Raw genomic sequence first — 15,657 nt, 5'->3', positions numbered from 1 at the left:
ATCACATGCAACTTTATTGGGGACAATGAGTGTGTGCCTCTATTTCAGGTAAAAAGAATCTCTGAAGATCCTCCCTGCAAGTGCCCAACCAAGTTCTGTGTGGAGCGGCTCTCTCAAGGTCGATACCGAGTGGGCGAGAAGATCCTCTTCATCAGGGTAAAGTCCTTTTCCCCCTGCTCATCTACATGAGCATTTGTGTGAACCTGAATCAGAGCAGAAGTCAAGGGAAGTATGACATATGACTCTCAGGAATGCCCTCTGGTGTCACTACACCTGTGCAGAGCAGTAGGCATGATAATGTGCTACTGCAGGCTGGGTGAGCAGATCCTATCTTTATAGGTAGAGGAGTATCACTCCCATGGGAGAGGGGTGCCGCTTATGTTTCCTGTATTCCTTTCATTTCGGTAGAATGGAATGAAAACGTGCCCTTCCAGGACCTTCCATATATCATAGTGAAGAAAGAAATCATCATCCTCGTACTTCTCGGCAGGCTTTCACATTAGTTCAGCATGGGTTTTCCATAGGTCTGGATTAGGGACCAATGTGATAAGATTGAAAACTCTCTAGGGAACTGGAGATAGAGCGACCGAAACCCCACAAAATTACTTCACTACAGTATTCTGGCTTAACAGTGACATAAGCTGTCCTCCCCAAGTTTTAATAAGTTAAAAGAGAGTGACTGCCCCAACTTAAATCATCAGAGTCCTCAGGGGCTGAAAAGGGGTTCTGTAAGGCTGAGCTTAAAGCGGGTTACTCAGAATCTGGCTTTGCTAACAGTCACAAGAGTTAGGTCTCTCAGAACAAGCTGTGATATTTGCTAAGGCCAAACATTCTTAAAAAATAAAAGTATAACTACATATATACCCCCAGAAAGTTTTCATTCAGAGTAGTGCTTTTGCTTCTGTCTTCTTGGCCTCTTCCTAAGGAACGTATGCTCTATTCACCTCTCATCTGAACATGTTAAAAACATCTTGGTTGCGTTGTAGAACTGAAGCAGCTTAAGGAATGCATAGAGTAAGAGTCAGGGACAGCAAACACTCCTTAGAGTTCTGACTGTAGGCTCTGGGGTCTCATATTCTAAAGGAGGCTGATTCTCAACTGAGGAAGCTAGTCAGTGCACAACTTTACTCTTGTTAACTTACAATGGGAACAGTAATACAACAGGCCTCCTTAAGAATCTGCAACAGGGAGAAAGAAATAGTTATCTTAATTCAATCTTAAACCTTATCAATCATTTTAGATTTTTCCCCCTAATTTCAAGGTAATGCTTACTTGATATAAAACAATCCAAGTAATAATGGCTTTTCAGTTTAGAATGACAGCTTTACAATATAAAAAGCTGGCCAGCATTAAAGGTTTGTGAATCACCCTGGGTCCAGGCACCCAGGTTGCTATTGTTGCCTTCTTCTTTGTTGCAAGGACAACACACATTGAAAGCTCAGCAGCCTGCTTTCACATCACTATATTAAATAACGATGGTTTAGAGTCTCTGTGGATGCATTAACATTTTACCAGGCTAATTGCTCACTTGAGAGTCAGCTTCCATTAGAATATGAGACCCCAGAGCCTACAGTCAAAACAAAGGGCCTTATGAAACAGGCTTTTATTTTTGTGATAGAGATGTTAATAACCTGGATGCTGTTTCCTTAGATGTCACCTAGGATCTACAGGCAAAAGAATGCAGTATGCATACTGAATTGTGTCTGATTTTCATGTCTGTTCACTTATCAAAGACCTCAATATCCTAGTTTATGGCCAGCAGAAGAGTATATAGTAGTTATTAGGTGTGCTAGTTTTTGATGGTCCGTTTTTCTTTTCAGGAACTGTTTCCTCTCTGCTAACTTTATCCCATTTTATAGAAGAATTGAGGCTTTATTATGAGTGAAATCATCATGTTTCCAGGTGACAGTGTTTTCCCTTACTGTGGACACTCAGGCAAGCCTGTAAAATCACAAACCACAAGGCGGTTGCTCACTGCCTGCCAGTAAGGCTGTTAGAACATGCCCGCAACAGTTTTTAGTAAGACGTAGCCACCAGTCTTGCACTTATGTGGTTCTTGTCTTTTATAAAATGTTTCATGTGATTTGTTAAGAAAGTACAAATTGAAGGAAATTGTGTAGCATTGCATAAACTATGAAACAAATTTGTTGACAAAGGCAAGTCATGAATACAGGTTCATAGATATTTTAATAATATTTTTTTTTATTCTTGAGAACTTCATGTATACATTATATACACTCTCCTCTCATTTGATCTACCCTCCTAGAGTCTCGCTCTGGATTTCAAATATCGTTCCTATCAGCCCATTGAGTCAGGATTATGGTGCCTGCCAGACACAAGTGTGGGGCTGTCAGGGAGTCAGGGTTATGGTGCCTGCTAGACACAAGTGTGGGGCTGTCAGGGAAGCATGATCTGCTTACCAAGAGCCACTCACCTAAAAGTGACTGAGTCTCCCTCTGAGTGTCATCAGCTCCTCAGCTCCTCCCCCTCACCCGTGCTGGCTGGCTCATTAACTGGCTTGATCTTGTGCAAGTCATTGAGTGCACGTTCTGAATCCATGAGTGGAGTGCAGTGACCCTGAAGTATCCAACAGACACTGTTGACAGCAGTCTTCTCTATCTTACGATCTTTCTACCCCCCTTCCATGATGCTTCCTGTGCTTTGGCATCAGGGATTGTGATCTAGAGACTTACTGTGTAACCGTAGCACTGCACAGGTACTAACTGCCTGCACATTGACCAATTGTCTCTGCAGTAACTGCTACCCACTGCACAGAGAGGCTTTTAAAGACATATTTGTTCTGTGAGTCTGTGTCCACCCTGATAGAGTGATAGGAATCTGAGGCAATGTCTTCTTGTCTTCAAGGAGACTAACTAATTGAAATTTGAGGTACCCCACCTGCACCCATATTGTCATTTCTCCATTTTCTCCCTGTGTTGGACGAGTAGACTAAATATAGCCCATTGATACACATGTGCTTTGACTGATGCTTTAGATCTTCGGCTGGCTAGGCCCTTTGTAGTAGATTCTCCTTGTGTTATAGCTGTGTGTGTGTGGAAATAGTAGGGGTTACTCAGAAATTTAGTGGTGTTGAATTTGGATTGATTATGGGATTATGGGACATAATACTTTAATTATAGGTTTCTGAACACTTGGATTAAAAAGCAAGTGGTAATAGTGGAATCCGTATATATAGAAGGTGGGTGGCCACTCCCAATGGCTTAATTGCATTCTTTTGTATCAACATATTTTAAATTTTAAACTTAAAATTAAATTTATCATGCTTCCTAAAGCTATCGAATACAGCTTTGTCTTCTTCGATACATTCTTGAATACTATTATATAAAGTATACAGAAAGTGAAACATTTTATCTCAGGATTCATCCTCAGTTATCCATCTATTGTAAGAGATGCCTTGTTTCCCTAAGGACTTAATGAGCCTGTTGACTTCAAAGAACTATGCAGAATTATTTAAGGTAATTTAAAACATTGGACTTCAATCTTAAAGATAGCAAGCACAGTGATAAAAACACAGGCTTGGATAGAATTAGCCCTCAGAGAGTCCTATATACAAGACAAATAAGCCTTGATATCTGGTTCAATAAGAGTTCACTGGTAGTGTCATGTAGATATGTACATGAGCATATTTTTTCTTTGTACATTGAAAGAAAAACAACAATGTCAAACTAATTTTTTTAAAAGGTAACTAAGAATGTGGCATTCAGAAAAAGATCCAGGAAGGTATCTTATAGAGGCTCTCTGCTAAGGTAAATATTATCTGTGAGTTTCTAGAAGAGAGCATACAATTAAGACAGATTTAAATACGTGCTATGTAGACATATGTTCATATGTGTGTGCGTTTAGAGAGACTGAGTTAGTCTCTACCCAAATATAATGTGATACAGGGAACAAATCTCTGTGATTTTTTTTGACTCTGATTTTATTTTATATCTTAGTAATCATCTCCCAAATTAAAAAATATGATCTCTAACTGATCTACAGTAATTTCACAAAATAAGATTTTTCCCTGTGTCTTTCATTAACAAAACTATGAGGCTGTTTTGGTGAGTAGTACTGGGGTGTTGGTTACCACACAAGCATGGTGACCTCGGTTCATCTGAACCCTGCTAAAACTGCACTTGGTACCACTTGTCTATAACCTCAGCTGGTGGAGACAAGAATTCCTAAATGCTTGCAGGCTAACTAGCCTGCTTAAGCAGCAGCAATATACAAAAGAAAATCTGTGTTGAAGAAGGTAGAAGGCAAGGTTAGACCACTGTGGTTTTTCTGTAACCTCTGTGCCTTCTCTGTGCCATCTGTGCACTTATGGTCATATACTAGAACATGTATGCTTATGTACACAAACATTCCATACACACATGGTATTTTCAGAAACAAAGTTTTGTTTTTTGTTTTTTCCATTAAAAGTAGCTTGGCATCTATTCTGAAGGTAGAAACCTACTGTCATCCAACATAAACTTCTCAGTTATTTCAGAATTAGGGGGTCAGGACAAAAAAAAAATCTCTTTAACAATTTCTGCAGCAACAGAGATGTTAATATTTCAAGTCAAGCAGACAATGCTTCACTGAAATGCAAACTGAAGGCTCCTGGCTGCTGCCTGCATGCCTTCTTCCCTTTTCCTTCCTTCACCTGCTGTCCAGTGGGGCCTCCCATACTGAAAACTCATCTGCACCACTAATCTGTATGAGAATTCCCAATCAGGTGAGGAGGATGCAGTCTTCCTGAGAGCTGGGATGTGTCCCCAGGTGGAGCCACATTAACATATGGAAACCCAGCATAATGGTAGAATGCAGCTTCTTTCACCTTCCCAGAGGGAAACAAAACCTCTAAGATTCATGTCAAACAGCCATATAGGCACTGGAAATTGAACCTGAGTCCTCTGGAAGAGTAGCAGTGCTCTTAATTGTTGAGCCATCTCTCTAGCCTCCAGAAATGACAATTTTAAAGACAACTATATCTAGGGGGATGGTTGTATGTATACAGAAGTAAGAAATAAACTTTTCAGTCATATGAAATTGTTTATGTAGAAACAACATGTGACTACAATGCAAATAGAATAGTAATAATTGAAAGCAGATTTTAATTGCTAAGAACAAATAATTATGGACATGAATTTTTTTCTTTATATTTTATGATGAAGATGATTAAAATATGACCTAAGAAAATTCAGTCAAATGATTCAACTATAAATTTAGAAATAAAGGTTCCTTGGAGGTTGTTATTTAACTATCTGGTTATTCATTTTAATGGTTTTTTTTTTTCCCCTGAGTTTCCCTCTTCTAGATAAGGGTAAGCAACTGTATTGCATTTCTGTTGCTATTACTTAGGCCAGGAAGGATTCTGTGGTTTGTTTCAAACTTCTTACATATTTTTCTCTGGTATGTTGTTCTCTGGTTGTTTGCATTGCTGATGCCTAGCACAAAGCAATGCAATGGAAGAATTAATTATGGTTCGGACTCTAAGGGTATGTGGCCCATTGTGGCAGCAGTGGCATGGGCTGGGACCTCTGATTATGCGGACAGCACTGCCTACATTCCAGCTGGCTCTTACCACTCTGGGAATGCCCTCACAGCCATACCCAGCAGTGTGTTTCCTAGGTTGTTCCAAATCTATTGTCAACAGAAATCCTCTCTGTTTTGAAATCTTACTGTGTTGGTGGTTAATCCTAGGAAATTTCCAAATATTAGTTCTCTCTCTCTGTGTACTGTGTTTTGTCTCTGTAGACCCTACCAGTGAGATGTAGCTACAATCTCTTCGATCTCTAATGTTTGCCTACCTGGTGTCCCATCCCTATAAAACTTAGCAACATGGAGATACACCAAGATAATAGGTTGGTAGGAACAAGTGTGCTGGTGTATGAGGTGGTTCCAAGCTGCCCCAGCTGAGCCAATAGAGCATCCGTGTGTGGGGCACAATCTCTCACCACAGCATTTCTCTAGTGTTATATGGGAGCAAGATATCCTATGCTTTGAGATAATGTAAGCATATGCATGAGAGGTTTTTTAATTAATCCTAACTCATTCCCCTAACACAGTAAGGTTGAGCTGCTCAAAGTGTATTCTAATAACAGCCATTAGGAAAAATGGTCAAGACATCTTTAAAGATTGATAGTAAAGAGTGACTGTAAATATTAATAGTTGACTGTGTTAGTATCTTGTGAACACTTGACATATCTTGCTTTAATCCCTTACCACGTTGGGAAACATCTTGTTGCCATTCCCATTTTAAAGTTGGAGAAGCTTAGATACAAGGCATGACTTTTAAGTTAGAGAATCAGAAGATGGTGGCACATGCCTGTAGCCCCAGTGTTGGTGAGATTGAGGCAGGAGGATTGTGAGTAAAAGGGAACCTAGTGACATTTTACCTGGGCACAGAATGAAACCATGTCCTGTCTCTAAGCTTCTCCATGTTTTCATTTTTCATACCTTTGCAAGTAGCTGATGCGTGGTGGGGCTGGGCTATAAGCCCTGGCAGATGGACTTTTGCAGTAACGTTTTACTCCTACTGATTTCTTTACCTGGTCTTTCTTGGAGCATTCTGTATACATCCTTTAATCTTCTAGGGAGAATGTCTCGGGTGACATTCTGCAAGTATATTCAGCCGTAGAATTGGTCCCCACCCCTTCCTAGAATGTCATTTTGGGTGGAGAATTAACGAAACACATTCTAGAAAAGACCCTATGTGTTGAAACACAAATTTTAAATTATTTTAAACTCAGAATTGTATTGAAAAGCAAGTTGTCTAGAATGTGTTTACCCCAGTTAAAACAAATATATTTCAAGCTCTTACTAATAAAGAATATGTTTTAAGTCTGTGCTTAGTTTTATTTGATAATGATATCCAAGGAAATAAATAGAGAAACTGTAGGAAAGACAACTGAAATTTAATTAGTTCCATTTGTGCTAGGAATTTTCCAAGTACTTTACATACTTTGTCTAAGAAATTTACGTCTTTTGTCTTTCATAGAGCTGGGAAATTGTTTTCAATCTTTTCTGTGGGTAAAAGAGTGCAGACTATTTCAAGTAAGTGTTATGTCCATAAAATTCAAGTCCAGACTCCTGGAAGAGCACATTCCATTCCAACCCCCTCTAGTGCCATGGCTGTCAAGTGCCAGTAGTTTATAAAGTGGGGGGAAGATGGTGCATACCTGTAACTGTAGTACCTGGGAGGGAGGTGGAGGCAGGAGGATCAGAAGGTGAGGAAATGTGAGACTGTTTCAAACTAGATTAATGTTTTTTTAAAAATCTGTCCAATTTTATGACACATTTAAAGGTCAATGATAATAAATCCATTTTCCCTTAAAATACTCAGAACAAAGTGTGTTTGAGCTGTATGAACAACAGGGCTCACTTTAAACAGCCTATTACCTGCCTGCATTGGTCACAATTCTTATAACTAAAATGTTCACCAAATGGCACACTCAAAATCCATTGTACCTTTCAATTGCCAAAATGAATTAGAGCTTTGTGCAATTTAAGATATACCATTATCTGCTCCAGTGCCTTAATAGAAGTCAAAGATAGTTTTCTGCTTGCCTCAATCGTCTTGTTGAGTCTTCCATTGATAGTAGCAGAAAACGTTAAAGTCTATCCATTTTTGGAGACATTTGCATAACATATGTCTGAATTTTGGTAAAACTTCAGGTCTCATGGTTCCCCATCCTTCATTTCTCATCTTAAGAAATGTGAATACATGACAACCCTGAGTAAAAGACAATGACAGTTTAGCTGGCAGTCAGGAGAGGAGGGGTTTGTGGAGACATCCTCTGAGAACTGTCTTTGAATTAAATCATCATAGATCAACAGAAAAATCACACATGTTGTTATTGACTCTGAATTTTTTTCTTCACCCTAAAGTTTCTTCAGAATATTACGCCTGTGTGGTGAAAATCTACTCACTACAGCCGGATAAGCCAGAGAGGTGACTAGCACCGTTGCCATAGTAACAGACCCTGGCACAGTCTTATGGGACTTTGAAGCTGGCGGTCCAATGAGAGAGTCCTATTACCTGTCTTGCTGCTGTTTTGACACATATTGATTTACTGGGAGTAACAAGTAGCCAGACTCAAACTGCAGACCATTCCGGTGATGAAAAACGGGCTGTTGTATAAAAAAACAGGCTGTTGAGGAAAATTTTAAAAAGTAGGAAAAATTAAAGCCTCCATATCCCTTGGCATGAACATCACAGGAGCAGCCTTTATCTGGTCTCTAGTAATCTAGGTTTATATCCCTCTATACAACTTGAAAACTTGTGAGAGTGATGATTATGTTTTCAAAACTCAATAACAGGTTGTGCTTGCTTTTTTAAGGCCTTGTTTCCATTTATGTATGCAAGATCCCAAAACATGACTATAATGCTCAGACCCATGGGAACACAAAGGAGCATTTGTGAACATATTTCTGTATCATCTGTCCCTGTGCAGTGTCAGTTTAGACAAAGGAACCAAACATGTCTAAAAATACATGTAGTACTTTGACTTCAGCATCTCATTGCAGAACTTGTAGCATCCCTCCTCCAGGGTGTGGCATCCCTCCATGGTAGCATCCCTCCCTGGTGTGGCATTGCTCTACAGGGGCAGTGGCTATCTTACTTAGTGGTAGGACTTATATACCTTCCTTGAGTAGTTTCAGTACCCTTCCATGGTGGCAGAAGTTATTTTGACAGGACTTACCAAAGATATTGGTTTAAAAATGATCCCATTTTGTACTATTACCACTCCTGAGAAAAGCCAGTGTGCTCATTAGTTTATACATTGCCCTGGCAACTAAGAGTGACCTTGCTGAGGTAGCCTAGCCAGTAAGCAGTAAATTCAGTTTAAATCATATTACAGAAAATTAGTATCTGAAATTCATGTTTTAAATCTATGTAATAAATTTTCCTTTTGAAGTTTTCCTTAAGATGAAAATACTTTAAAATTTTTGGACATTGACCTTAAGAGCATTACATTTTAAGGTGAAATCGCATGTTGGTATTTGTCTTCTACTTGCAGTCTTCCCAACAAGAACAGCTTTTGTTTTAAGTCAGTTATGCTGGTCTAAATGTGAACTGTGGAGAAAGGAGAGGACTGAAGCAAATGACACAGTGCTCTGCCTTCTTCAATTATTGATGAGATCTGCCTACCTCGAGGTGGGAGAGAGAAGCGGTAATATCCTTTTTTTTTTTTTTAAATGAATCCCATATAGTCCTCCTGTGGGTCCCAGCTGCGTAGACAGAACACAGACAGATCCATGAAGAAATGCATTCACTCTGAGCCATCTTGGAGCTTTGTATTTAGTACACACTAACAGGCGGTGTGGGACAGTGCCACAGTATTACCAGTAATAAGTATCCGTATGCTCATTTAGTGCTGCTGACTTTACAGATAAAAAGTCAATTGTCTATAGGGCTTGCTCATGTCAGTTCTTGTCTCACATTTCCTTCTAATGCTTGACAGTTTTACTTTCAGCTTCTCAGTGACACTGTATTATCTTGTGCTGAATCCAGTTGCTGTTTTCCTTTAAACCACTAGCCCTGCTGTACAGCTGGAGCGGCACAGACTAACGTCCTTAGCACTAATTGTACTAATTAATACTTCAAGCTTTGCCAGTAACTAGTACATGGTAGTAAACCACTTAAAATTTGCTTGCACATTACATTGCAAAGTAGTCTCCTGCTCCTGTGTTAGAGGCAAGAATAATCAACGGACTCTTCAGTGGTTCTCAACCTTCCAAAAGCAGGGGCCCTTTAATACAGCTCCTCGTGTCATGGCCACCTCCAACCAGAGCATTACTTTTTTGGTGCTACTTCATAACTAATTTTGCCGTTGTTATGAAGCATAGTGTAAATATCTGGTTTTCAGCTGGTCTTAGGTGACCCCTGTGAAAAGGTCAGTCAACCCCTAAAGGGATAGTGAGCCACAGGTTGAGAACTGTAGACTTTGGGAAGGACAAGGCATACAAATTTGAGTGGATATCAGTGTACTTTTTTTCTCATTGGGACAGAATACTGGATAAAGCAACTTAAGGAAGGAATGGTTTGCTTTGCCTGCAGCTTAAGGGCACAGTCCACCACAGTGAAGGAGGTGTGGTAGCTGGAGCTTTAGACAGGATGAACAAAGACATGAATGCTGGAGGCCAGGCCGGTATCTCCTTTGTCCAAAATTCAGTCCTTCAGTGTGGTTTCTCACACAGTTGGACACTGTTGCACATATTCAGGTGGGCTTCTCTTCTCAGTGAAACTCTGGATGTGCCCTCACAGATGTGCATCCAGGTTTATCTCCTGGGAGAGTTGGAACCCAGTGAGACTGAGAATCTCAGTTCACCTTCAGTTTCCCATGGGATAAATCAGCAACCTCTTAAAATAAAATTTCTGAAATTACAAAGTTGAACAAAAATTGCAAATAATATTCACCCTTTCACCTCAGAAAACCCTAAATGGCAACCCCTACATTAAAGAGTCCATCCTGAACATAGCTCCCTTGGTGATACGCTCTGCTGTAAGTTAGCTTCTCCCATAGGCTCATGATCCTGCAGCTGCACACTGACTAAGCCCTTGTCAATTCCACAGAAATGCTATTTTCTAGCCTAGAATTTCCACAGGAAAGTTTGTGATATAAACATCATTAAATGAACCATGAATTTAAGGTAAACTTATTTTTGAGACACAGCCACACAAAAAGTTCTTCAGATTTTTTTTTAAACCAACTCATTGAACGTTTCCTTGTATTTCCCAGCAGCCATTTTGGTTAACATTGTTTGTCTCTCACTTTGACTGTTGGCATTAGCCATATTTTTCCCCTAAAATGCACTCTCATGGACTATGAAGGGCAGAGACAATTAAGTCTTCCTTAGGCTTCACTAAAAAGTAGAAAAAGGGCAGAGCAGGTTTTAAATTTGTTTTGAAAGCTTTGAGTGGGCAGAAAGTCTGGAGAGTCCCAGACCACAGCAATAAAGCCTGTATAGAACAGTGCACTAACTTACCTCCATCTACACAGCAATAAAGCCTGTATAGAACAGTGCACTAACTTACCTCCATCTACACAGCAATAAAGCCTGTATAGAACAGTGCACTAACTTACCTCCATCTACACAGCAATAAAGCCTGTATAGAACAGTGCACTAACTTACCTCCATCTACACAGCAATAAAGCCTGTATAGAACAGTGCACTAACTTACCTCCATCTACACAGCAATAAAGCCTGTATAGAACAGTGCACTAACTTACCTCCATCTACACAGCAATAAAGCCTGTATAGAACAGTGCACTAACTTATCTCTATCTACACTGTGTCTGTCATGGCTGCTACCCAGCCAAGGAATCCTTTTTAGTATTTTTAGTACTTTGAAGTTTTGGATTACTATGGGAAATGTAGACTTTCTTTGGGCATATGTTTTATTAGTGACACATTGCATCCCCACCCAAGAGAACAAAGGATGAATGGCACTGCTCCTATCCTGAGATCTCTCAGGGTAAGCTGGACTTAGCTTTGCAGAGGGAGGTACTGCAGACAACCATGCTCCTGTCACAAAGCTCCACTTACATATGTTTACTCACATGCAGGAATCATATATTTTCTTGTGTATATTTTCTCAGAGTCTTAGAACAATAAAAGCAGAATAATTCTTCAGTTAACACTCCAGAGGAGCCTGAATTTTAAGGATATCTTAGCCCCAAAGATATGAGTAAGCTCTTCAGAGGGTGGTGCCTAACACTGGTGGATCTGCTGAGTAATATAGGCACCTATTTCCACTTCGGGAAAACTGAAGATGGAAACTCTAAGGATAAAAAGAAAGATGACCTTGACAGATAACCGACCAATAGAATTACAGCCACACTCATACAGAGTCATAGAAAGAGAAACTCTCATTTCCCAGAGATGACTCAGCTGTCCACCCACACTGTGCTTATGCAGAAAGTCTGGGCTGCAAACTGCAACTCCCACTCCCATTGAACTCTTTCCTGAATTGCCCTTCAGATAGAACAGATGTCTCCCTGTAGCCCTTACGATCTTGAACTGTTCTAAAATATGTTTTGATTACAACAGAATGGTATGATCGTAAGGTAAGACTGCTACACACAGCTTCCAAGTGTGGAGCCTTGTCTAAGAACTAGAGGCTGATCTTGTGGGGCATGGAAGTCAGACCAAGATGGCAGGGTCCTTCACTTAACATCTTTCCAGGACTTTTTCCTTTAGGAATCCTCTGAGAATATGTGTATCCCACACAGAACCGAGACCTACATCTGGCATCCCTCAGGAACATTCTCCCCTCATTTGCTTCCTTTGTTTTTGAACAGGAGATAGCAGGACTCCAGAAAAGGGATCATCCTAACATTTGCCATTCAAAACAGCACGAATCAACACTGTGTAATTCCCAGAGGGTGTGTGCCTCTTTCTTCTCAACCACTATGGATCCCAGTGTGATAAAAACATCTCTCTACTGCAGGATTTAAACAGATAGTCTTCTTACTGTACCTAACCAAAAGCTTTCTTTTCTCTTGTCACAAAGGAGTAGTTTGTACTTTTAGGTGCTGTCCATTCGTTCACCATCTGCAGAGGAGACAGCGAGTGTTTTATGAACCTTGTATCTTCTTGTTTCAGTAGGGTCTTCATAGTTGTGCCTATGTCTCAACAGCCAAAGCAAAGCAGACACTGAAGGTAATTGCCTAGATGATTAGAGCGCACCTCTTCCCTTTGCATTCACTGTAGAGCTTTGACCGCCAATCAAACTAGGGGAGTTGGGCATTCAGGGTTGAGAGTCATGTATCATTTCAAAAAACATAGAACATTATTTCCCCTTGATTCTCTATATTTGTTAAAAATGTTAAAGATATACTGTGGGTATGTGGAAAGCAGTACAATGGCTATGTTTTTGTCTTCTTAATAAGACCTCCACACTCAGATACTTTTCCTTATAGACCTTACTATTGAAATCACTTGGAAGGATTAGCTTGGCGCTTGCTTCTGTATGCTATATTGTCATAGTTTTTCCTGTTAAACATTTAAATAACAGATTTGTGAAATAAGAATTACCGTTTGTTTGGGGTTGCTTCCACTGGAGTCTTTTATACAAATGGCCTTTTGTAGTTGAGCACACGTATGATCCTGTGGCACTTGCCATGTTTCTGTTCCAGCACCATTCCTAGTTTTAATGCACGGTCCCCCAGCTCACATGTGCCCTGGCCTGACTAGCATGTTGTTTACAGGGTTAGGGAAGAGACACATTCTAGTTTGAGGTCCTGAGTGTGCAGAAAAGAACTGATTCACTTTATGTATATTTTAAAGAAAAGGATATGATCTAAAAAGAGCAATAAAGGTGAAAGACCTTTGTTTCTTACACAGAAATACATATTTTAGAGAAACATTTTTAATTTCTTTTTGTAGCAGATATTTAGTGTATCTCAGAACTACTATATGAGAATACATATTTAGAGAGAACAGTTAAATGCATCATTTCATCCAGCACATATTCCTGTTTGGTTACTATATGTGTGTGTGTATGCATGTGTATGTGCCTGTGCATATGTGTGTATGTGTGTGAGTGCATATGTGTGCCTATATATGGTTGTGTGTGGGGATGACCATGTGTAGATATTGCACATGTAGGTGCACATGTGTGGGTACATGTACTCATGCCTGGGTATATGTGTGCGTATGTGTGCATATGTTCTAATGGGAGTACCTGTGCATATGTGTGCATGCATTTGTTACTGTCTGTGCACAAGCATGGGTATGTGCGTAGCTGTCTATATCCATTTACATGTAGTTGTGTGCACACATGTAAAGTATGTGTATATATGTGTGCATGTGTGTGTAAGCGTATGTGTGAGTATGTATATCTTTTGAAATAGTATGCATATTGAACTGAAGAAATGAGAATGTGATATGGAAACCTTAGGATATTTCCTATTTTAGGGAGTCCTTTTAAAGAAAACCTTTCAAGGAATGTGATCTTAGAAACAGGTTTGTGCATGGAAAGTTTATAATATAGGTGGCATGTTGGCTCTTTATGGAGAGCTTGGATCCTCTTGGGGGGCCCAATGCAGTGTGCAGGGTCTGCTTTGTTCTTGCTCCTCTGCCTGCATTTCTCCTGGAGAAGATGATGGAACAGGATTCCCCTGACGATTTTCAGGAGTGTGTTCCCATCTGGATTCCTTGTGTATTGTTCTGTCTAAACACAGATACAGAATGAAGAGCCTGGTGCGATTTTCATGGAAGTTGCCAAAATCGCAAGCAGGTCTGTTTCCCCTTCTTTTCTAGAGACTAGGCAATGCCCAAAGTATGTGGGGGTTGAGATTCAGAAGTTGGCTCTCTTGTAGGCCTATAACACTCCAAGGTCTTCACTCAATGAGGTCCTTTTTGGGTCAGCTCTCCCTCTAGTTTAAATGTGAAGCTACAGAGAATGATGTCATGACCTTACTATACAGTCCGCAGTAAACATGAATAAGAAGGTGTACCATACCTTTGAGTTCAGGGATAAAATTAATTGTGCAGAAGTCTGCACAGAACCAGTCACCTGACTCTCCCTCTTCCTGGAAGCTGAAGATCACAGCTTGTCCTGTGTGGGCACCTGCACCATGTTCTGGAGTTGCTTAATGCTTAAGCTTTTTTGGCTTCTGTGTAAGAGTTGCTGTGCCTCCCTTATATCTCTGGCCACTTTCCTGTTTTCTGTGCTTCATGTTAGGCTATTTGCCACAGATTGAACTCACGCCACCCATGTGCTGCTTATATCCTGTGCCCTGGCTCAGCATTTATCCCTTCTGTTTGGACACCCTGAACTTAGCACATCTGTATAGGGCTCGAGGAGCAACCACCCATTGAGCTGATATAGTGTGAGTTGGCCTGGTCTCTGAGGTTTTCTGCCCAGACATGTTTTGTCAAGCACATTAATGGTCTGTTTTCTGTGCTTCATGTGATACTTCAGATCTCTGCTGCTTTCTCTGATTGCTAAGTAGTCACTGCTGTGGTTTATCTTTACATTGTTCTGACTTTTTTTAAATGAATGACTTACATAACAATATATATTTTTATTTTATTATAAGATATTTAATACAAGAAGTATTATAAGAGAATGATTTCATAGGAGAATATCTTAATATTTATCTTAGAGACCCACATTTGCAGTACCTGGGGCAGTGCTTATGATGGTATTTGGCACATTGACTTTAGGAGCCAATGTTTCCTTGGGGGAGACATCAGCATCACATCCCAAAGTTAAACTTGAGCTGTGTCTTCATTAATCTTTTATGTGATGCATTTCTTGAGGTTAGATTTCTGGTGGGTGTCCCAGAAGAGCTTTTATCAAGAATCAAGAAAGGCCATTAGAAAAAAGATAACGCCTAGAAAGATGCTCAAGAAAAAGGCAGATGGCTATCAGAGGACAGAAAAAAACATCCCCATAAGAGTTGGAAAGGTCATGTAGAGAAACACCATCAGGACCAGAGAAGATGGAATAAGGAAAATAAAGATAAAATCAGACACTATCAAGACTGTCGAAGGGCAGTCATGAGCACAGAGCACAGAGGAGGAAGGGTGGTGAGAGGCCAGTGTGGAAGCGTGATAAGAGCCAGGTAGACACACATGGGGCCGGGGGATAGGGGTCACAAAGAGTTTGCTCTGCCAAAAGAACATTGACTTTCTCTTGAAATCATACGGAGA

General features: G+C 40.2%; 1 protein-coding gene across 5 annotated transcripts in view; it reads left to right on the top strand.

Moving 5' to 3' along the window:
• The window catches only part of Gas2 (growth arrest specific 2), a 127,818-nt gene that overhangs the window by 86,268 nt on the left and 25,893 nt on the right, over positions 1 to 15,657 (top strand). For 4 of the 5 annotated variants that reach the window (XM_085841702.1, XM_085841701.1, XM_021167625.3 and 1 more), the window contains one exon: positions 49 to 156. In XM_085841702.1, coding sequence (XP_085697828.1) covers positions 49 to 156 — 108 coding nt within the window. Of the gene's footprint in view, positions 1 to 48; positions 157 to 12,603; positions 12,658 to 15,657 lie in introns of all 5 variants that reach the window. The other variant, XM_029479603.2, reaches the window with a different exon arrangement.

The sequence above is a fragment of the Mus caroli genome, unplaced genomic scaffold, assembly GCF_978045245.1.
Source record: "Mus caroli unplaced genomic scaffold, Mus_caroli_1 scaffold_8, whole genome shotgun sequence".
Classification (NCBI taxonomy): domain Eukaryota; kingdom Metazoa; phylum Chordata; class Mammalia; order Rodentia; family Muridae; genus Mus; species Mus caroli.
The sequence above is the reverse complement of the archived record's forward strand: the minus strand, read 5'-3'. Positions and strand labels throughout refer to the sequence as shown.